Below are 22850 nucleotides of genomic sequence, written 5' to 3'. Positions count from 1 at the left end.
AACTCAGCCCCCGCTTGCACTTCAATAAGAGCTCTAGCATAGCTGCTTCTTCCCCAAGATTCCGCACACATTGTGGCAGTATACGAATCTAACATTATAGGCACCCCAATCTTAGATGCAAGTAGACTGAGCCCATCCTCAGTAAATGCCGCTAACGGGACATCATGCATCTTGACCCAAACTGGGATAGCTTTTAAATCCTCTTTTTCCAACTTGATAGAGGCCGACCACTCTTTCAAAATTATTGGAACATTTCTTATCATCCACGGTCCATCCTCTAACATTTGATCCATCCCTTCTTTCGTTTTGAACTTAAAGAAGAAAAACCCGTGAGCATTCATCATCATTCTTGACAACCCATATTTCGTCCAATTATTCTTTGCAAAGAAATCAACCACAGGAAATGCCAGCCGTTTACCCAGAAAATAACCATACAAAGTATTCGCATACCTGTCAGTGACTTGTTTAACTGAAGACATTGGAATGACAACATCAGCTCCGTCAACAGCCTCAATCGATTCCATCACCCTAAAGTTCACCTTAACTTTCTCAGTATTATCCTTCACAACATTCGCAAAGGATAGATGTTCCACGGATCCAGAACCTGTTTGTTTCCTTTTATCAGCCGAGAAAGATGCTCCAAAAAGGTCTGATTTTGGCGTATATTTGCTAGGATAATCCCAAAAATTATCTGACTTTTCAACATCCCGTTTTTCTAACCGAACCGGAACTGTGACCTTGGTGAGCTCATCGATGATGTTTGTAGCCTTAGGGTCACTTTGTGTTGTAATCGGTACACCATGCTTTGGCTGCAAAGTGTTCCCATCTACATCAAGAAAACGAGCAGCAATTTCTTCAAACGTTAAAGACGGCTTCCCACGAATAGGCTGTTGGTTTCCACCAGAGGTGTTAGAATCATCCATTCCCATATTAACAAACCCTAGCAGCCGTCAATTGAAAGGATATGACGGCTGACCTGTTACAAACCCTAGAAGCCGTCAAGATGAGGATGACAAACCCTAGAAGCCGTCAAGATGAGGATCGTTCAGCAACTTAAAGCAATCAAATCGGATAACAGGATGACCGATTATAATGATTCTGCCAAAAAAAACCTGGTCGGCAACAATGGAACAAGACAGCCGAAACCCTAGAGAGTATAAACGCCGTCGCTATCCCAAGAACAATCAAAAAAACGTAAACTGAAGAAAACAAAATCCTAGAACCCGAAGTGAATCTGATTTCAATTGATTATAGCCTAAAGAACCGATTAACAATTCCTTAGACGCTAATCAAGATCAATCGGGACCAATGGATTGAAAATTCGTCTAGGGTTTCAAGAAGTCTCCAAAATCGCCCAGAGCCTCCATATCCTCGCTATGTGGGTAGACCTTTGGAATTTGAATGTGGGCCAGTTTTGAATTTTAAAGTCTTTTAATATTAGGCTTTATGATGTAATAATGACATAAGAAAAACATTGTTGGTCTGCTGACACATCAGCTTTTCTTATATCATTGTTATTGTTATTGAGATTTCTTCTTTTATATAGAAAGTATAAATAAATATTTACGTTAACAATGTTAAAGTAGTTTTTTTTTATTAGCCACACATAACACAACAAGGTACTTACACGACTAGTTTAAATTACCAAAATCCTAAATTTACATGTAGATAGGGGTGCAAACGAGCCGAGCCGAGCCCGAGCTCGGCCAGGCTCGAGCTCGAGCTCGATTAACTTATGAGAGCTCGGCTCGTTTGTATTTTATCAAGCTCGAGCTCGGCTCGGGCTCGGCTCGTTTATTATCTATTAATTAGTATATTAAATAAAAATAATATAAATAATATACTTTTTAGGCTTGCGAGCTCGATAAGTAAAGCTCGGGCTCGGGCTTGTTTACTAAATAAGCTTATTTTTAGGTTCGAGGTCGGCTTGTAAACAAGTTTAAATAAGCTCGGCTCGTTTACACTAAGGCTCGATAAGGCTCGACGAGCCTAACGAGCTTCACATGTGAGGCTCGTGCTCGGGCTCGATAAACAAACGAGCTTTGTTTTAAGGCTTAAGCTCGGCTCGAGCTCGATAAGGCTCGGCTCGTTTCGAGCTTTTTCTCGAGCCGATCTCAAGTAGCTCGCGAGCCACTCGGCTTGTTTGCACCCCTAATTTAGATCTGAGGTGAGCGGGATATTGTATAGTATAAAGGTTGGTTCCCGCCATTGTGTTTGGCGGCAGAATCGGAAGAGCTAGGGTTCAGACATGGAAATGGAAGTAGGCGTGCTTCTGAACAACACCCTGAGCGCCGATAGTGAAGTTCGGCGTTCTGCCACACAAGCTCTGGAGGACCTCTGCTCCAGAGCCGATTTCCCCTTCACTCTAATCTCCATCGCAATTGAGAATCAAGGTCAAAGTATAGCTATAGCACTAGCTGCTGCAACCTACCTCAAGAACTTCACAAGGCGGACTCCAATTGCCTCCAAGGACTTTAGAGACGTTCTCGTGCGCTCTTTGCTCCAAGCACAGCCTCCGGCACTCTTGAAACTCTTAGTTGAAGCCGTATGTTGATAATTACTTTACTTACTTGCTTGCTTGCTTGTGCTATTATTATTATTATTATTACTTTTTATATTTAACTCATGCTGCTGCAGTTTCGTCCTATTGTTGATGCTGAGTTTGTGAAGCATAATTCGTGGCCTCAATTGGTACCTGAGCTCAGATTGGTAATTCAAGATAGTGACCTCGTCGTCAATAACTCCAGATGGAAGACCGTCAATGCTCTTACACTTGTCCAGTCACTTGTCAGGCCATTTCAGGTAACTAATGAGCAGAGCTATTGTTATTATCTAGGGTACTGTACTAATCATGTGTTTAATTATGCCAGTACTTTTTGAATCCCAAATTAGCAAAGGAGCCCGTTCCACCTCAACTTGAGCTAATCACACAAGAAATTCTGGTACCTGTCGTTTCTTTACTTCATCAGTTTGTTCAACACCTTTGTATTCAACATAAACCTGCTGCTGCTGCTGCTGCTGATCTGGAAGTGGAGAAGAGCCTTGTTATAATCACCAAGTGCATCTATTATGCTGTAAGTATAATAGATAAGTATAACCAACAAACACAAGCTAATGCTATATCTATTATTTTGTAGGTGAGATCGCATATGCCATCTACATTGGTTTCTCTGCTTCCATCCCTTTGCCATGATTTAATTCACATCCTCCACTCCTTAGAGTTTCAAGATGGTCCCTCGTCATACACTCTGAGGTTCAAGACTGGGAAGAGAAGTTTGCTCATTTTCTGTGCCCTTATCACCCGACATAGGAAATTTTCTGACAAGTAATGCTTTAACATTCATTAATCAACTTTGATAAACTCTTACATCTGATCTACTCATTTTGTTCTATCTCATCTTGCAGACTCATGCCAGACATCATTAATTCAGTTGTCAAACTACTCAATCATAAAATTGACTTCAGTGTAAGTTTTTGAAACAACTAATAATAATAGTTTATTTGTTCCTCTATATGATTTGATATGTGTTGTGTACAGAAGCTGGATAATTTGTCAGAGAGGGTTGTGTCTTTAGCTTTTGATGTTATATCTCGACTCCTTGAAACAGGCCCAGTGAGTTTTGTTTGCTACATCAGTCGGTTAGATTTGCTGCTTGTTTCTTTCTTATCTTTTTGACCTATGTCTGAAAACAGGGATGGAGACTTGTTTCACCACACTTTTCGTCTTTGCTAGAGTCTGCAATATTTCCAGCAATAGTAATGAATGAAAAGGTTTGCTATACATAATCTGAATACCTGGGGAATCCAGAACATGGTTATTGATTCAAATGATGCTTCTTATTAGAGCTGGCAAACGGGTCGGGTTGGGTCGGGTCGGGTCGGGTCATGGGTCAAAACGGGTTCGGGTCAAAATGGGTTCGGGTCAATTAAAAAAGGGGTTGTTTTGGTTCGGGTCAAAACGGGTTCGGATCGAAACGGGTTCGGGTCAGAACGGGTTTCGGGTCGGAACGGGTTTCGGGTCGGGTTGGTTTAAAATGTTTTTTTTAAGAGATTGTATATCAAGGGGCAATTTTGTTCGTTTTTTAAAGAGATTATACATCAAGGGGCAATTTTGTTCGGTTCGAAACGATACTGGTCGAAACGGTACGGGTCAAAACGGTTTGCGTCGAAACGGCACGCGTCGAAACGGTTCGCGTCGAAACGGCACGCGTCGAAACGGCACGCGTCGAAACGGCTCGCGTCGAAACGGTTCGCGTCAAAACGGTTCGCGTCGAAACGGTTCGGTTCAAAACGGTACTGGTTGAAACGCTACGGGTCGAAACGGTTCGATTCAAAACGATATTGCTCGAAACGGTACGGGTTGAAACGATACTGCTTAAACCCACATCCCACGTGGACAATCACAACCCAACCCACGTCCCCATACCCATGCTTTTAGCCTAAGCCATGGTGAAAATTATGACAAATTACATAAAAGTAACTGTAACGTATTAATCGTTGCATAATAATTATTGTGAGTTGAAAACTACAAAAGAACGAATAAGACAATGTGTGTACGTATTTGATTTTATATTTTTGCCTTTGTGCATGTGCAGACTAAACATATCGTTTTCTATATAAACATTCGGTTCCTACTTTTTTTTGAAGATGGTTCAATTCTAAAAAGTTCTGGTCGAAACGGTTCGATTCGAAACGGTACTGGGCGAAACGATACGGGTCAAACTGTTCGCGTAGAAACAGTTCGCGTCGAAAGGGTACGCGTCGAAACGGTACGGGTCGAAGCAGTTCGCATCGAAACGATTCGCGTGGAAACGGTACGCGTTATAACGGTACGGGTCGAAACGGTACGAAACTTGTCCCGACCCGAAACTCGTCTCGTGCGGAAAATCGTGTCGGCCCAAAACCCGTTGCGATCCGAAACCGTCCCGTGCAGAAACCCGTGTGGGCCCGAAACCCGACCCGAACCGACCCCGTTCCGATCCAAAACCTGCGTCGTGCCGAAACCCGTCTCGGCCCGAAACTCAATTTGAATTGAACCCGTTCCGATCCAAAACCCGTTTCGTTTCGTTTCGTTCCGTAAACCGTCTCGTGCGAATACTTGTGCCGGCTCGAAACCCATTCCGATCCGAAACCCGCCCTTGTTCTTTAAGACACTAACCCACATCGACCCATTTCTTTAATGTTGTCGACCCGCTTTGACCCGAAAATAACAAGATGGAATTTCAAGTGACCTATTGTGACCCATTTAGTTAAAATATCTTACCCAAACCAACCCATATAATTTTAAAAGCAACCCAAAATGACCCACTTGAAAGACTTTGGGTCAAGATTGCCTCCTCTACAGTTCTTATTATAACTGTCTTTGTATTAATCGCATTAAAGAAGAGTAGTGTCTACATGGAAGTATTTTTCTTCACCGCGGAACATTTTCTTGTAGGATGTTACAGAGTGGGAAGAAGATTCAGATGAGTACATAAGAAAGAACCTCCCTTCTGAACTTGTATGTATTTGTTTATTTCTGCAACTTATTTTGGTAGATGGTTTCTTTTAGCCGTGTGAAGTTTTTTTTTTCTTTTTTCTTTGGTAGACATTAGCTAGGTTCAAAACATAGTTATTGTTTATTTTTTTTTTTTAACATTACGTATATGTTAAAAAGGATGATATATTAAAATAAAAGATTTTGTGTGACAGGAAGAAATTTCGGGATGGAGAGACGACTTATTCACGCCAAGAAAAAGTGCATTGAACTTACTTGGTGTTATTTCAATATCCAAGGTCATATTAGTATTATTAATATTGTTGTTGTTTCTGATACTTTACATTTACTACTACTATTTTTTTCTCCACTTCCAATAATGAAATGTTTGAACTGATGTTTGCAGGGGCCTCCTGTTGTGGGTTCAGTGACATCAAAGCGTAAAAAAGGTGAAAAGAGCAAACAAAAAGGTCGCAGCTGTATGGGGGAGTTGTTGGTGCTCCCGTATTTGTCCAAGTTCCCTATTCCCAACAATGTAACCAACAAGACTATAAATGAGTGAGTTCAGAAATCTTTTTCCAGTTTTAGCCTAAATTTATATAAACAATCTTGTGCCAGTTTTAGCCTAAATTTATATAAGCAATCTTTTGCCAGTTTTAGACTATTTCATCGCTATCGCTACGTAGCATATAGGTAGTCTGTCGCTATTGACCGCTATTCGCTATCGATAACTATGGGCCCAACTTTGCCACATCTTCTAGTTTAGGACCTGGCCTACATGTTCTTTGCCTTCAACAAACCCAAATGAGTGAATCTTGCATGGTGAGTAAATTGACTGACGACCACAACAATTTCTTTTGTCATCCTTATTGTTTCTTGTTGATCTTTAGTTGTTGCTTTGTAGATTAGTTAGCAATTAACTTACTATGTTTTCACAGACCCATAGTGCAAGTGTTCTTGTAAGATAAAGGTAAACCGTACATGGATCAATAGCTGTATGTTTTCATGATGAATTATATAGGGTTTTGAGATCTTCATCGTATATGATAGAGAAAGTGCAAAAATAAAATACCCATACAATTCCAAATAACAATCAATCAGTTCTACACATCACATTCCAGTTTACAGTTCTTGTGAAATATTTTGGAAGTGATTCAATATCATCACCAACTTTAGAGAATGCACCTATCTCTGTATAAAAAACAACTGTTTAACTATTGTGCAACTTATACTTATCCCAGTTGGTATTAATGCTTTTTCAGTAGAAACAACTAGTGCAGAAAGAACAATTTCAGCAATGACTTACCTATGTGAAGTAAAAGTTGGTCAATAATACATATTGGTGATAAACTGTTATAATGATTGCTTCTTCACTTGTATAAATAAAGATAATGAGAAGCCGGGCACAATTCTTTGTTGAAAGGAAATTCTATGGTTTTATTTTGTTGCTTCAGGGGATATTGTCTACTTTGTCTCTCTCTCTCTCTCTCTCTCTCTCTCTCTCGCTCAAGCATCCAGCTCTTCTGTTTTTTTTTTTTTTTACAAGATCTCATTGTTATGATGTTATCAACTAAATTTAGTATGGACTGGACAGATTGTTCATTATTTAAGGAGTTAATTGCTCGGTTGGTCCGTTTGCTTTGCAGATCCTCAACGTTTAATAAATGCACAATTGATCAGTTTTAAACATTGAGGATCAAACGTGTAAGATCTGCAAAGCACAGGGGCCGAACGTGCAATGAACTCTTTCTTAGCCAGCCGATTATTATCATTATTTTAGGAATAGATTGTTATGATTAGTTAGAGATAATCTTTTGTATTATTTGTATATATCCTTTCCTTATTATTGGTTGTATGACTCCCTATATATAGGGCTCTTGTTTATCAATAATATTCATTCACTTTATCAACCATATTTGCTGTTATGGTATCAGAGCCATAACCGGCTTCTGATTGCCTTTTGCCCTTCGTTTTTTTTTTTTTCCGTCCAACAACCCTAACCGGACTCGTTCGGTCTCGTTTTACCCTTCGTTTTTTCCGTCCAACAACCCTAACCGGACTCGTTCGGTCTCGTCACCATGCCGCCAAAAGAAGACACTGCTGATTCATCAACCAAACCCAACTCCCTCCACCCCGCATACTCTGTATCGAACATTCAATCCAAGATCCGTACTTTGGACGGATCGAAGGTTACTTATACTGCCTGGGTCAAACTGTTTCGCCTTCATGCCGTCGCATATAAGGTGTCAAACCACATCGATGATTCAGCCGCTCCAGCCACTACATCACCCGAATATGATGAATGGAAGGAACTGGATGCCTTGGTTCTTCAGTGGATCTACAGCACCGTTTCGGATGATCTTCTGAAACGGCTCATGGATACAACTGTAGCCAAAGCAGCATGGACGAAGCTCGAAAAGATTTTTTTGAGCAACAAAAAGGCTCGCGCTGCGGCGCTCGAGACGAAGTTTTGCAATCTTACTCTCACAGCTTGCTCCTCGGTTGACGACTATTGTCAACAGCTGTCTGATTTAGCAAGCCAATTGGCCGACGTTGATCAGCCTGTCACCGAATCCAGACTTGTTCTTCAGCTGGTTCGCGGACTTCCAGCCGAGTATAACACTACTGCATCCCTGATTAATCAGCAGGGCGTTGATTGGGACCAGGCCATCGTCATGCTTAATGACGAAGTCATCCGTATCGAGGCTCAAAAGGGTGCATCGCACACTGTCCTAGCTGCTACTACAGCGCCAACTTCAACTAATCAGCACTCTTCCAATAGCAACCAGCCCTCTGAAGCCTCGTATTCGTCCACAAATCGCCGCGGCAGCAGAGGCAGGGGCGGGGCTTCAAACCGCCGAGGCAGGGGCAGGGGTCGGTCGCAGCAATCCCCATGGTCCGCTTATCCAGGTCAGCCGCAGCAGCCTTCTTTTCCGGCGTGGGCTTGGTGGACACCTCCACCTTGCCCCTACCCGACCCAACAGTCGTGGCCCAGCAACAAGCAACCAGATCAGTCTTCGGCCCAGCAGGCCCAGTTTACCGGGTTCACTCCGGCTGCGGGTTATGCCGCGGCCCAGTTTGCTCCACCCGGGTTCTCGCAGCCCGCCTACAATCCCCTCTGCCCAACTGATTTGAGTGCTGCCATGGCAAATATGCAGGTTAATGGTTCGAACTTCGCTTGGAACTCCGATGTTATGGATACAGGAGCCGAGTCACACGTCACTAAAGAGCAAGGTAAAATCATAATCCCTGATTCTTCTCCTATTTGTCGTAATATTTTGGTCGGTAATGGCATGTATTTACCAATTAAAGGATCAGGTACGGGTTTTCACCCTTTACCAAACCGAACCTACATACTCCCAAACGTCCTTTATAGCCCTCAAATAATTAAAAATCTTATTTCCGTTAGACGTTTTACTCGTGATAATCAAGTGTCTGTCGAATTTGACCCGTTTGGTTTTTCTTTGAAGGACCTCAAAACTAAGAAGACACTATCTCGCCACAATAGTACCGGGACTCTTTACACGTTCACGCCGCCTCAACTGCCGCCTCAAGCCACCTTTATTGCTTCCCACCATCTACCTTGGCATGATCGTTTAGGACATCCCGGGGCGCAAGTTCTAGATATTTTAAATCGTAATTTTAATTTTCAATGTAATAAGGACAAAAGTCACAATCTTTGCAATTCTTGTCAACTTTCGAATAGTAAAAGATTACCGTTTTATTCGTCTAATACATTTACTTTTGCTCCTTTTGATATTATTCATTGCGATTTATGGACTTCGCCAATCACGAGTAAAACAGGATATAAATATTACATGGTGCTAATTGACAATTTCTCACACTTCGTGTGGGTTTACCCCCTAAAATATAAATCCGAAACCTTTCCAACTTTTGCCAAATTCCATCAATTAATTCTTACCCAATTTAACCGAAAAATAAAAACCTTTCAATGTGACTTAGGGGGTGAATTTGACAATTTAGCATTTAAAACTTTTGCCCAACAAAATGGTTTGCTCTTTCGGTTTTCTTGTCCTCAAACATCCTCTCAAAATGGAAGGGCCGAGCGTATGATTCGCCGCTTGAACGATATTATTCGGGCTCTCTTAATTCATGCGAATCTACCTCCTTCGTTTTGGGTTGAAGCCCTACACACTGCCACTTACCTTCACAATATCTTACCAACCAAACGCCTAAATTTTTACACACCTACCTTTGCCCTTTACCTTCGTCACCCTGATTACGAACACTTACGAGTGTTCGGATGTGCGTGTTACCCTAACACATCCGCTACCCAGCCTCACAAACTTCACCATCGATCCATGCGTTGTATCTTCCTCGGGTATCCACCCGACTTCCGTGGCTACCGTTGCTTGGACCCTACCACAGGCAAGGTACATATTTCCCGTCATGTAACTTTTGATGAGTCCGTGTTCCCGTTTACACGTCCTACTCATCCTCTCACCTACGATTTTTTGGACGACACTACCCCACCGGGCTTTTCTTTTCATCGGCCTGTTACCCAACCCATTTCTCAGCCCGTTAACCAGCCCGTTAACCAGCCCGTAACCAGCCCCGTAAACCAGCCCGTTAACCAGCCCACATCACCACCGGTTCCGACCCCGTACCAGTTTACCTACTCCCGTCGTCACCGTACCAACATTCAAACCAACACCGGCCCATCTAACCCCTCCGTTGCCATCCCAAACCAGCCCACAACCGGCCCATCTAACCCCACACCCACACCAACCCAAACCCAGCCGATTACCAACCAACATCCTATGACAACTCGTTCCAAATCAAGGTCAAACCCTTCGGCCATACACAATACCGTTAACCTTTCACCGGTTCCTACCTCGTATTCCAAAGCCCTAACTGATCCTAATTGGTTGCATGCTATGCAGACTGAGTTTACGGCATTACAGGATAATGAAACATGGGAGCTTGTTCCCCGCCCACTTGACCGTCCCGTCATTCGTTGCATGTGGTTATTTCGGCATAAATTTAAATCGGACGGGTCATTGGAGCGTTATAAGGCTAGGTTGGTGGTTAACGGTAATTCCCAAACAGTTGGTATTGATTGTGATGAGACATTTAGTCCTGTGGTCAAACCGGCCACCATTCGCACCGTTTTGTCTCTCGCAGTATCTCGGGCTTGGTCTATTCATCAACTTGATGTTAAGAATGCTTTTTTACATGGGGAACTACACGAGACGGTATTTATGCATCAACCGCCGGGTTTTTATGATGCACGATTTCCTCATCATGTTTGTCGATTGAAGAAATCGCTATATGGGCTTAAACAGGCACCACGGGCTTGGTACACCCGGTTTGCTAATTTTATCACCTCCAAAGGGTTCCGCAGCAGCACGTGTGATCAGTCCTTATTTGTTTATCAACAGGGCTCGTCTAATATTGCGTATTTATTGTTATATGTGGACGATATAGTTCTCACCGCTTCTAATGACCGTCTCTTAAACAACATTATTAGCACACTCTCTCGAGAGTTTGCAATGACTGATCTGGGCAGGTTACATCATTTTTTGGGGATAAAAGTTAGTCAGCAAAAGAATGGTATTTTCTTATCGCAAGCTCAATATGCAAAGGACATCATCGCTCGTGCTTCGATGTCCTCATGTAAACCGTGCTCTACACCGGTTGATCTTTCATCTAAGTTGAGTGCTACCGATGGGGCTCTATTCTCGGATCCAACGCTCTATCGGAGTTTGGCGGGTGCACTGCAATATTTGACTTTTACTCGTCCCGATTTGTCTTATGCAGTTCAACAGGTGTGTCTCTTCATGCATGAGCCTCGAGATCCTCACTTTGCGTTTATGAAACGTATCATCCGTTATCTGCAAGGTACAATTGACTATGGCATACGGATTGTCCGATCAGCATCCTCTGATTTGGTGGCTTATTCTGATGCTGATTGGGGAGGCTGCCCAGATTCGAGACGCTCCACATCGGGTTATTGTGTTTTCCTAGGTGACAACCTCATCTCATGGTCCGCTAAACGGCAGCCTACTGTATCTCGATCCAGTGCGGAAGCTGAATATAGGGGGGTTGCGAATGCAGTCGCTGAAACGACATGGATTCGAAATTTGCTATTCGAACTTCACACCCCTTTAACACGTGCATCAGTGGTGTTTTGTGACAATGTCTCAGCGGTCTATTTGTCCAATAATCCGGTTCAACATCAACGGACAAAACACATCGAGATTGACATTCATTTCGTACGCGAGAAAGTTCGTCTTGGGCACATTAAAGTTCTTCATGTCCCATCCTCCATGCAGTACGCGGATATATTTACTAAGGGATTATCTCGTGAACTATTCCAATCGTTTCGGTCCAGCTTGAGCGTTTGTCCTCCGCCCGCTCAAACTGAGGGGGTGTCTTAGCCAGCCGATTATTATCATTATTTTAGGAATAGATTGTTATGATTAGTTAGAGATAATCTTTTGTATTATTTGTATATATCCTTTCCTTATTATTGGTTGTATGACTCCCTATATATAGGGCTCTTGTTTATCAATAATATTCATTCACTTTATCAACCATATTTGCTGTTACTCTTTATTAAGTCTTACTGAAAGATAGTCATGTACCCTCTTCCATCACGGACCTGATGATGCACTATGCACACAACCACATGCAGCCATACATACCTTTTATATATTATTACTACTTTCGTTAACATTGTTATCATATCGTTTTTGACAGTTATTATGGCGTTCTGATGGCATATGGAAGCCTCGTTGATGTAAGGATATCCCAGTCCAAACTATTAGTATATATATTTTACTTAAGAGAACTAATTGGTAGGTATCACAAAGACATTGTCTTTTTGTGACACCAAAACCCTTGAAATTTCAATGCTAATATTTTTACTCTCAGTTTCTGACAGAGCAGAGACCTACATATACATGTATGCTAATTCGGTCGCGGGTCCTACCTTTATACGATGAATCTTGTTGTCATCCTTATTTGGTTGCGTCTGCCAACTGGATACTCGGAGAGCTTGTTTCCTGTATACCTCAAGTGAGGAGCATATATATTTTCTGTTTCATACGGGGTTTTTGTAGTGTAGACATATTGATGATGTTATATATATATATATATATATATATATATATATATATATATATATATTTTCAGGAGATGAGCTCTGATGTGTATTCATCCTTGTTAAAAGCCTTGGTAATGGAAGACACAGATATTTCATGGTACCCCGTACGAGTATCTGCAGCTGGTGCAATTGCTCAACTTGCGGAGAATGAATTCTCTCCACCCGAGTGGTTACCAGTTCTACAAATTGTAGTTGATAGAATTACAGGAGACATTGAGGAAGAAGAAATGTCCATTATGTTTGAGCTTCTTAAAACATTGGTTGAGGCTGGAGCTGATGTTGCTCCTCATATCCCACATATTATATCCCTGTTGGCTCAACATGTTATAAAAGATATCCCTCTTGTTCCTGAGCCATGGCCCCAAGTAAGTTAGTTGGCTGTTATACATTTACACCATCCTTGTGGAATTTTATAGTCAACTGGGAACTGATTTTGGTTTCATTATATTATTATTATTATAGGTGGTTGAGCGAGGTTTTGCAACATTATCATTTATGGCTCAGTATTGGGAAGGTTCTTTGCCTGATGATGTTGTGGTTGCTACTGGGCGATCCACCATTGCCAAAGCTTTTACAGATCTCTTGCAAGTGGCTTGGCGCACATCTCCCGCTAAAAATGTCCGTTATAAATACATTTTCAATTAATAGTATTAAGGTTGGCAATATGGGAGGGTTTAAAAGAGTTGATCCAAATACTTTTTCTAAAGTTTTTTGATACATAATCTGTATCTGTATGTAAATATAATCACTAAGTTTTAATACATAAGCTTTTTTTAGTATCAACTATCTGACCCTTTATAGATGAAACGCAACCAGTGTTGCTCCCGTTCTATACATAATATTTTTTCACTATAATCGTCATCTGACTTGCATGCAATGTGATGTCAGAAAAGTGAGGTTCCAGAAGCTCCCCCTTCATGCTGCATAGATGATTCATCAACATTACTAACATTCATCATGTCTGATGTTAATGAAAATGATACTGCTCAGAAGCTAATCCTCTCAAAACTCTTACTAGTCTGGGCCGGTCTGATCTCAAACTGGGATGGCTGGGAGGAGGAAGAGGATTCATCTATATTCAGTTGCATCAAAGAAGCTGCTTATCTGCACAGGAAAGTGTCTTTAATAAACTTCATTCACGGGTCAACAAGTCAACATTCTATTCTTGAAGGAATTTGTGGGTTTGTCAGCAACGCCTTTTCACATTATCCCTCTGTGATCTATAGAGCCTCGTCTTCTGTTCACATACTTGTAAATCTTTTGACTTGCTCACCTGAAGACCAACATATAATGCATGCAGTAACTGCATCTTTCGTCCGGGCTGCATTTTCTTGTTTCAAAGAGAACCAATTAAAACATTCTCCTATTTGGAAGCCATTGCTGCTTGCTATATGTTCATGTTATTTATGCTATCCTGAAATTGTTGAGACTACATTGGAGGAGGTTCAACATGACGGCTTAATAGCCTGGGCGAATGCTCTTTTCTCCATTTGTTCAACTAAGTTTGAACATGGACTATCAACTGAGTCTGAAATGAAGTTAACTGGTAAGCTTTTCTTATTTTATTTTCTCATGTAAAACTTAGAAGTGGTAATCTTAATTTATTTACACGCACACTCACGCCGCTTCTAGTATTGTTACAATAGTTGTTTTGCTGTTGTCCTGTCCAAACTAATATTTACGTTTATGCTATACTATGACAAACTTACCAGTAATGACAGTAGCAAAATTATTGCCGGCTCTGCATATGAGGAACCAAATCAGAGAGGGGTTGTTGGGGGAGTGCTTGGCTGCTACGATGGAAGTCTCTGTGCGGTTGAAACAAGTACTAGAAGAGGGTCAAGAAAATGATGATGAGAATGCCAGCGATGAAGACAATGACCAAGAAGATGATGAGGTTTGACTTCATTTATCTCTCACAGAACATCATATAATTTACTTTCACTTTCTCACCAGATCATGTATTGTTGTATCATCGTATGATAATTGTTCTATGGCCATCGTTAGACATGTCAAGCTTAGATGGCTGGGTCTGGCAGGTTAGGTGACCCGTGAAAACTTCTTATCTAATAGACTAGATATATTTTAGAGATAAATATGTTATTTGAGTGAATTGCAAGTTTTGTTCTTGGTGATGAACGATTTGAAGGAATGGGGAAGAATTAGGGTTTGGGGTTATTTAAATTGGGGGTAAATGCTCAGGGTGCACATTAAATGACACAACTACCCCTCACATGACATGCACGTGATCAACTTTAACTGGGAAAATACACTGGGTTAGGCCCAAAGGGTAAAACGTGTTTGATTTTAAACATAAAGGACAAAACTCGTCAAGTTTAAACATAGAGGACACCGCCTGCAAAGTGGCCTAAAGATAAAGGACAAAACTTGCAATTCACTCTATGTTATTTAGAGATAAATATTGTAATTGATTTAGTGTAAATCTCTTCCTAAAACTATGGAGAGAGTTGTATTATCTATAGAGATTTGATGAACGCAATGAAATGAAGAAACATTACATTCTTTCATGGTATCACGAGACTGATCCTCGACCTTCCTCCACACTTCCGTCGGCAATAACTTTTTCACCGGTTTTCTGCATATCCGATCTCTCTGCCTTCTTAAACAATCTCTATGGCTTCCCCTTTCCCTCTCCACCCCGCTGTCAGCGTCTCTAATATTTGTCAGCTCATCCCTAGCACCCTAGATATCGAATCCGGCCACTACACCTCTTGGTCGGAACTATTCACATCAATGTCCGCTTACTGTCAAGCTATGAAAGAGATCTACGATCAACTTACAAACGTCGCCTCGGCTATCACTGATGAACAGTTGGTTTTGCAAATGCTCACGGGACTCACCGAGCAGTACGAAAGTGTCGCCCTTATTATTCAGCAAACAAAGCCCCTTTTCCAGAGCTAAAACGTGAAATATGTTATTGTAATGATTGATTGAATATCACGTAGGGATGAGCAAAATGGACCCGGTACCGGTACCGAACTGGTACCGGTACCGATTTTACCGAACCGGGTACCTTTTCGGTACCGACTTTTAACATTTTCGGTACCGTACCGGTACCGGTACCGAACCGAGTATAACCCACTTTTGAGGATTTTCGGTACCGGTTCTTTCTGTACCGGTTCGGTACCGGACGGTACCGAGCTCATCCCTAATATCACGTACATAGAATCCCTATATATAAACTAGAATATTGCAATTGACTACCCTTTAGTTATAATAGATGATCTAATATTCCCCCGCAAGCCAAGGGCGGGGAACGACCTGAAGCTTGGATCTCAAAAACAGAAACCGTTGTGATGAGAGAGGCTTTGTGAAGATGTCAACGATTTGATCATTTGTGCTGATAAATTGAACCTTTAGTTTTCCTTGTGCTACCTTTTCCTGAACAAAGTGAAAGTCGACTTCAACATGCTTAGTTCGAGCATGAAACACCGGATTAGCAGACAAGTACGTGGCACCAAGGTTATCACACCATAGAGTGGGTGAGCTTTTGCTTTTAACACCGAGCTCATGGAGAAGGGCTTCCAACCAGGCTAATCCTCCCTGTGGACCGGCGATCATCAGAACAGCCGACCCAATCAGCATCCGAATACGCTTCAAGAGAAGGAATGACGTTTTGCCAATGAACATCAGTGAAAGCATGCAAGGTAGCGCCAGAATCATGACGTATAAAGAGACCATAATCAGAAGTGCTCTTTAAATAATGCATAATCCGTTTCACAGCAGCCCAATGGTTCTTAGTTGGGGCATGCATATGTTGACAAACCTTATTGACAGCAAATGTGATGTCCGGTCTTGAGAGAGTAACATATTGGAGTGCACCAACTAGTTGTCAATATTTAGAGGGATCAGCAAGCAGTGAGCTGTCCTTAAGAGCCAATAGTTGAGATGTGCTCATAGGAGAGCTCACGGATTTGCACTCCGAGAGACCAAATTTCTGAAGAAGTTCCGGAATGTATTTACGTTGGAAAAGCAAAATGTTTTTACCATGAGGAACAACTTCAATCCCAAGAAAATAGTTTAACATACTGAGATCTTTGACAACAAAAGTGGAACTGAGCTGATGAATAATCTTGGTGATGGCAGTATCATTATTTCCTGTTACAATAATGTCGTCAACTTAAACAAGAACATAGACAAGATCACCACCATACTGTAGAATAAACAAGGATGGATCTGTTTTGGAGCCATGGAAACCAAGTGGCTGAAGTGTGGTGGATAAACGATGAAACCAAGCTCTTGGGGCTTGTTTGAGCCCATACAATGACTTGTGTAGAAGATACAAAGCCTTGGGCCGGATCTACAAAGCCTAGTGGCTGGCGAAGATACACTGTTTCTTGTAGATCACCGTGCAAAACGGCGTTTTGGACATCTAACTGTCGAAGACTCGAAGGGACCATTTGTTGGCGACAACCAATGACTGTACAACACAAATAGTAGTTGATTTGATTACGGGCTAAAAGTTTCATGATAATCGATACCCGACTGCTGCCGAAAGCCCTTGGCAACAAGACGAGCCTTATAGTGAATTATCTTGCCTTGTGGATTCTTCTTGAGCCTGTAAACCCACTTACAATCAATAATATTAGTGTTAATGACATAGGGTACTAACGACCAAGTGCCGTTCTTAACAAGTGCATCAAACTTCTTAGACATGGCTTGACGCCACTCGGGAATTTTGTTAGCGACGGTAAATGAGACAGGTTCGGTGGATGTGCTAGGAGAGACGAAAGCATGATAGGCAGATGGGTCATAAGAAGTTGTACGTTTTGGATTTGGAGATAAGTTGGCTGGCCGCGAGCGGTAAAGTGGTGGGGTGGCGGAGTAGGAACTGTTGAGCGTGGTGAGGGTGGCGGGGTAGGTGGTAGGGGTGGTTGGGTAGGTGGTGGGGGTGACGGATTAGGGTTAGATGGTGTATGAGTTGTTGGAGGGGTTGAAGGTGGAATGGCAGGTGGTGATGATGGAGGGGTAGGTTCTGTAGGAATGGACGAAGGAAATGAGGTTGGAAAGGAAGATATGTAAGGTTCGGAGGGATCGATAGAGGGGACTGGAGTAGGTGACTGAAATGGGAAAAACTCTTCATTAAACCGGACATGGCGAGCGATGTAGACTCTCGGTAGCCAAGTCCAAACAACGATAACCGTGATGAAGTGGACTATAGTCAAGGAAGACATACGGGGTGGACCGAAAATCCATTTTGTGTCGATTGTAGGGACAAAGATACGGGAAGCATTGGCACCCGAAAACACGAAAAAATTGATAATCAGGGCGTCTTTTGAAAACATGTTCAAATGGTGTTTCGTTGGAAGAGACATGGGAAGGTAAGCGATTGATAAGATATACAACCGTTTCAAAGGCAAAGTGCCAAAAGCGTTGTGGAAGGTTGGCTGGGGAAGAAGAGTAAGTCCTGTCTCCACAGCATGACGATGTCGACGCTCGACAACAACCGAATACCCAAAGAAAGGAATAATCTGGTTTACGGTTAAATAGATGTTCAAAGGGAGAAATATGTGAGTTGGAATGAGAAGGCATCCGATTAATTAAATAAACTGCGGTGCCAAAGGCAAAGTCCCAAAATTTTTGTGGAACATGAGATTGGGCAAGTAAAGTGAGTCCTGTTTCAACAACATGACGGTGACGCCGCTTAACGACACCATTTTGTTCGCTTGTGTGTGGATAGGACGGTTGACGTATGGTGCCAAGTTCCAAAAAGAAGGGAGAGTTTGCAAAACTCGCCTCCCCAGTTTGTCTAGACTGATTTAAGTTTTGTTTTAAATTGGCGTTCGGCCATTGTTATGAACTGTTTAAAGGTATCAAACACATCAGATTTAAGTTTTAACGGGAAAAACCACATGAATTTGATATAATGATCCACACATAACAGAAAATAATTGTGACCATCATAGGAAGAAACAGATGCAGGTCCCCATACATCACAAATAACCAAATCCAAAATATGTGAACTGTGATAATCAGATAAAGGTAAAGATAGTTTGGAAGATTTTCCCACACAACAAGAGTCACAAACAGAACTACAAGGTTTATCAGAAACAGGTAAACAATACTTGGAAAACATAGTATTTAAAAGTTAATACGAGGGTGTCAAGTCTTTAATGCCAAGTCTTGGAGGAAGCACGGGCAGTGGAGTAAAGCAACTTTGGGAACATCTTGAATCCGTGGAAGACAAAATGTATAGAGACCATCATTGCTGGGACTCGTGAGGAGGGTAGTGCGTGTAAACTTGTCCTTCACAGAAAAGAAATCAGTGTGAAATTCAAAGAACACATTATTATCACGACATAATTGTTGAACGGAAAGGAGATTTTGTTTAATTTGTGGAACGTGAAGAATATTTTTGAGTGTGAAAGGTTTTATTTGGTGAATAATAACGAGTTGAACCAATATTAAGAATAGGAAGAGGCATACCATCACAAACATGAAGATTATCCCTACCTAGATATGGCTTAGAATAGTCAAAGCTAGAAAGATCAGAAGCAACATGGTTAGTAGCACCTGTGTCCGGACGGTAAGATGAGGAAGCTTGAGAGCGAACATCTGAGAAGTTTGCTGACGGTGACTGTCCCCGAGTTGTTGCATGGCCCTTGTTTGGACAGTGAGAAGGGATGTGACCAATGCCACACCGATTACAAGTCCCATAAACCATAGTTTGTGTAGAAGCCCATGAAAAAAGGTTGCGGTTCTGGTTCTGGTTGTAGGATGGGCTTCAGGTCTAGTTGTAGGAGCCCCGACCACGTCTATTGTTTTTACCTTGACTACTGTTTTGACCCCGGTTATGACCAAGTCAATTGGTGTAGTAGGCTTGGGCTGAAAGCAGGAGGAAATTGGCGAGCAACAATGTTACCTTTGAGAGTATGATATTCATCTCGTATGCCAGCAATAATTAACATAACGAGATCTTTATCTTTGACAGGTTCACCAATATTGGCCAGGGCATCAGCATACTCTTGTGCTCGTTCATGATAAGATGACGGTGATTCATCACTTTTCATTGCAATCTTCAAAAGCTGTTGTTTGAGAGTAAATTCACGTGAGACAGTGTTTGGAGCATATGCTCGTTCAAGGTTGGCTGCTGAATTTGATATCATGACACGGTTGGCTGCTGAATTTGATATGAAAGATCTCGGTCTGCTAAGCCATTTTTAGGCATTTCTGTCACCTGCCAAAACAATCGCATGTTCTTATCTCAACAATCTTATGCAAAGGATACCATTGGATGGGCCGGTATGCATTCTTGCAAATATGTCGCTACCCCAGTGGATACTAAGTCCAACCTAAGCGCGACCGCGAGTCCCATCTTTGACGACCCCACACTCTACCGCAGTCTTGCTGGTGCTCTCCAGTACCTTACTTTCATGAGACCCGACTTTAGTTATGCTGTTCAGCAGGTTTGCATGCACATGCACGCTCCTCACATAGATCATTGGAATGCGTTAAAGTGTATTATTAGATACATTTAGGGCACAACTTCTCTTGGATTGACCCTAGGCCCCTTCACAGATTTATCTCTGCGTGCCTACACTGATGCTGATTGGGCTGGCTACCCTGATACCCGTCGCTCAACTTCTGGTTATTGTGTGTATTTGGGCTCTAGTTTATTGTCTTGGTCGTCAAAACGGCAGCTGCTTGTCTCTCGATCCAGCGCTGAAGCTGAATATCGAGGTGTGGCGAATGGGTTGCTGAACTCATAGTTATTAAAGGCGCTAGGCGCACTCAAGGCACAAAGCACAAAAAAAAAGCAAGGGCCTGAGAAAAATAAAGCGCATAATGAAAAAAAAATTAAAAGTATATTATGTATTAGAAAAAGAATACTATTCTTTAAATAAAATAAACAAAATCTATTATATAACACTTTATATCATTTATTTAGTACCAGAAGTTCTAAAATATTAGTGTATTAGTGTAGAAAAGTAGTTTTCCGTGGATAAAAGTACGGATCTAGCTAGAATCTTGCCGAAATTTAGAAAATTTGGCCGGAAACTCTCCGGAATCTAGGAATCTCGCCGGAATGTGCACCTGAACCATCACCTGGAGAATTAAAGCGCAATTTCCTCGACTTAAGGCGCAACTGTCTCGCCTCGCCTGAAAAATGGGCCTAGGCGCAAGAGGAGATGGCTTTTAACAACTATGGCTGAATTGTGCTGGCTGCGCAATCTTCTTCTCGAGTTACATCGTCCGCTAACACAGGCCAGTCTAGTCTATTGTGACAACATTAGTGCGGTATACCTATTTGGTAATCCAGTTCAGCACCAACGCACGAGGCACATTGAGCTCGATATTCATTTCGTTGGTGACTTGGTACAATGCACTGCCATACGTGTCTTACATGTTCCCTCCTGTTATCAGATAGCGGATATCTTTACCAAAGGTCTACCACGGGTACTATTTGATGATTTCAGATCTAGTCTCAGCATTCGGCCTCCTCTCGCTTTGACTGCGGGGGTGTAATAGACTAGATATATTTTAGAGATAAATATGTTATATTTAGAAATAAATATTGTAATTGATTTAGTGTAAATCTCTTCCTAAAACTATGGAGAGAATTGTATTATATATAGGGATTTGATGAAGGCAATGAAATGAAGAAACATTACGTTCTTTCATTATCCACTGTTTATTCTACAAGTAATGAATGAATGCGTTAGTTATGATAATAAAGACAGTGTTATCACAATGATAATTAGAATATATCCATTTAGGAGGTTGCATGCAATAGTATTAGATTAGAGTTTTGATGATTTCCAACCCATTCCTCATTTGACTTTTTTATTGAACCATTTGAGATATAAGACATCCCAAATTGACCAACTCAAAACTAAATGATTGAAAATACCACCTCTACCTATTGTTCATGACCAGTTAACGAAATTCCAAAAAGCGTGGTATCACCAACTCACCATCAGGAAATGTTGATATAGTTTTGGTAGAGTGTAAAGCGTAGATGCTTTGCAATAATAGTCTAATATTTGTGTGTTGTAGAAGGGAAGAACTTTTATTATACCCTCCATTCACTCATTCTTTCTCTTTATTAGGACTCGGACGATGATGATGACGATAATGATGATGACGACGATGATGATATACATGAAGAAACCGAAGAAGAATTTTTGGAAAGATGTGCACAAGCAGCTATTGACTTGGAAAATGGGACTGGTGTGGAAGAAGTGGATGAGGAAGACCAAGAGCAAGAAATAGAATTAGGTAGTCACTGAAACCACCTTTTGAACTGCTTTATAAAAAGAGAAGCTATAACATTGTTGGCTTCCTCGTTGCACTTGTTTCCAAACTCTAAGTTGTACTTTTGGCTTATAATGAAATATTTGTGCAGGAGAGTTGGATGAAATTGATGCGCTAAACATCGTGCAGTTGTTGATAGAAAAGCATCACCAAATACTTTTACAAGGACCAAAGATGCCACAACTTGTTTCGAGCTTTGTAGATGCCTTTCCTGAAAGTGCCATCTTCTTCAAGCAGTATCCGCTATAGGATTGTCTACTATGGATCTTGGTTTCTTATACCATTTTTGTGTTTAAAGTGAAAAAAAAAAAAAGACTTGTTTTTGAAGTTGGTGCGTGTGTGTTATTTTTTAGTTTTATTTTTATTTTTTATGTTGGAATATGATGCTTGTCTTTCATATTTGCTCTTATCTTCCTCTGTTTCTTTTGACCTCCTCATGATACACAAATCTTATAGGTTTATTAAGAGTGCTTGATGAATGATATATTAAGATTATCGAAAGTAGTTGATAGAATTTTCTGTAAATTTCCTTTCCTATGATGTCAACATTTCACTATTACACTTACAAAAGAATATAAATAGAGGATCTTTTATCATGTTTATTTTTAGGAAGGTATTTTAAACCATGATCCTCTTTCATCATTTTAAAGTTTTGTTTTCGGTAAAGGTTTAGGCTATATGCTACTTGTCATGTTCTTTCTTTTCTAAATTTAATTAAGTGTTAATACTGCTTTGAGCATCTATAATGTCTTTTTTGAATTTTCAAATGGTCTTTTACCAAATGTAAGACCAAGAGTATTAGCACGTGGTGGATCTATCGTCTATTACGGATAAAACAAAGAGATAAATGGAGTTTAAAAATTATAAAAATGGTATTTCTCTCAAAAGAAATGATTATTAAAATAAGAGTAAATTACAAGTTTTGTCATTTATGTTTGTCCCAAATTTCAGGCGCTGTCCTTTACCTTT

At 41.2% G+C, this 22850-nt stretch overlaps 1 protein-coding gene across 2 annotated transcripts; it reads left to right on the top strand.

Moving 5' to 3' along the window:
• The first annotated feature begins 2174 nt into the window (after positions 1-2174).
• LOC110878055 lies at positions 2175-22365 on the top strand. 2 transcript variants are annotated; one of them, XM_022126314.2, is made up of 18 exons: positions 2175-2545; positions 2638-2802; positions 2871-3074; positions 3138-3325; positions 3406-3466; positions 3542-3613; positions 3694-3771; positions 5438-5500; positions 5692-5775; positions 5883-6034; positions 12200-12239; positions 12374-12517; positions 12635-12970; positions 13068-13223; positions 13494-14151; positions 14318-14502; positions 21677-21845; positions 21973-22365. In XM_022126314.2, exons 1-18 carry the CDS (start codon positions 2249-2251, stop codon positions 22128-22130), a joined length of 3210 nt encoding a protein of 1069 aa, XP_021982006.1. In that variant the 5' UTR covers positions 2175-2248; the 3' UTR covers positions 22131-22365. The 2 variants fall into 2 exon arrangements, with proteins under 2 accessions (XP_021982006.1, XP_021982005.1); XM_022126313.2 differs by having other exon boundaries at positions 3539-3613.
• Positions 22366-22850: the final 485 nt, after the last annotated feature.

Source organism: Helianthus annuus, chromosome 7 (genome assembly GCF_002127325.2).
Source record: "Helianthus annuus cultivar XRQ/B chromosome 7, HanXRQr2.0-SUNRISE, whole genome shotgun sequence".
Taxonomy (NCBI): Eukaryota; Viridiplantae; Streptophyta; class Magnoliopsida; order Asterales; family Asteraceae; genus Helianthus; species Helianthus annuus.
Note: the sequence above shows the minus strand (reverse complement) of the source record. Positions and strands in the feature narration are given on the sequence as shown.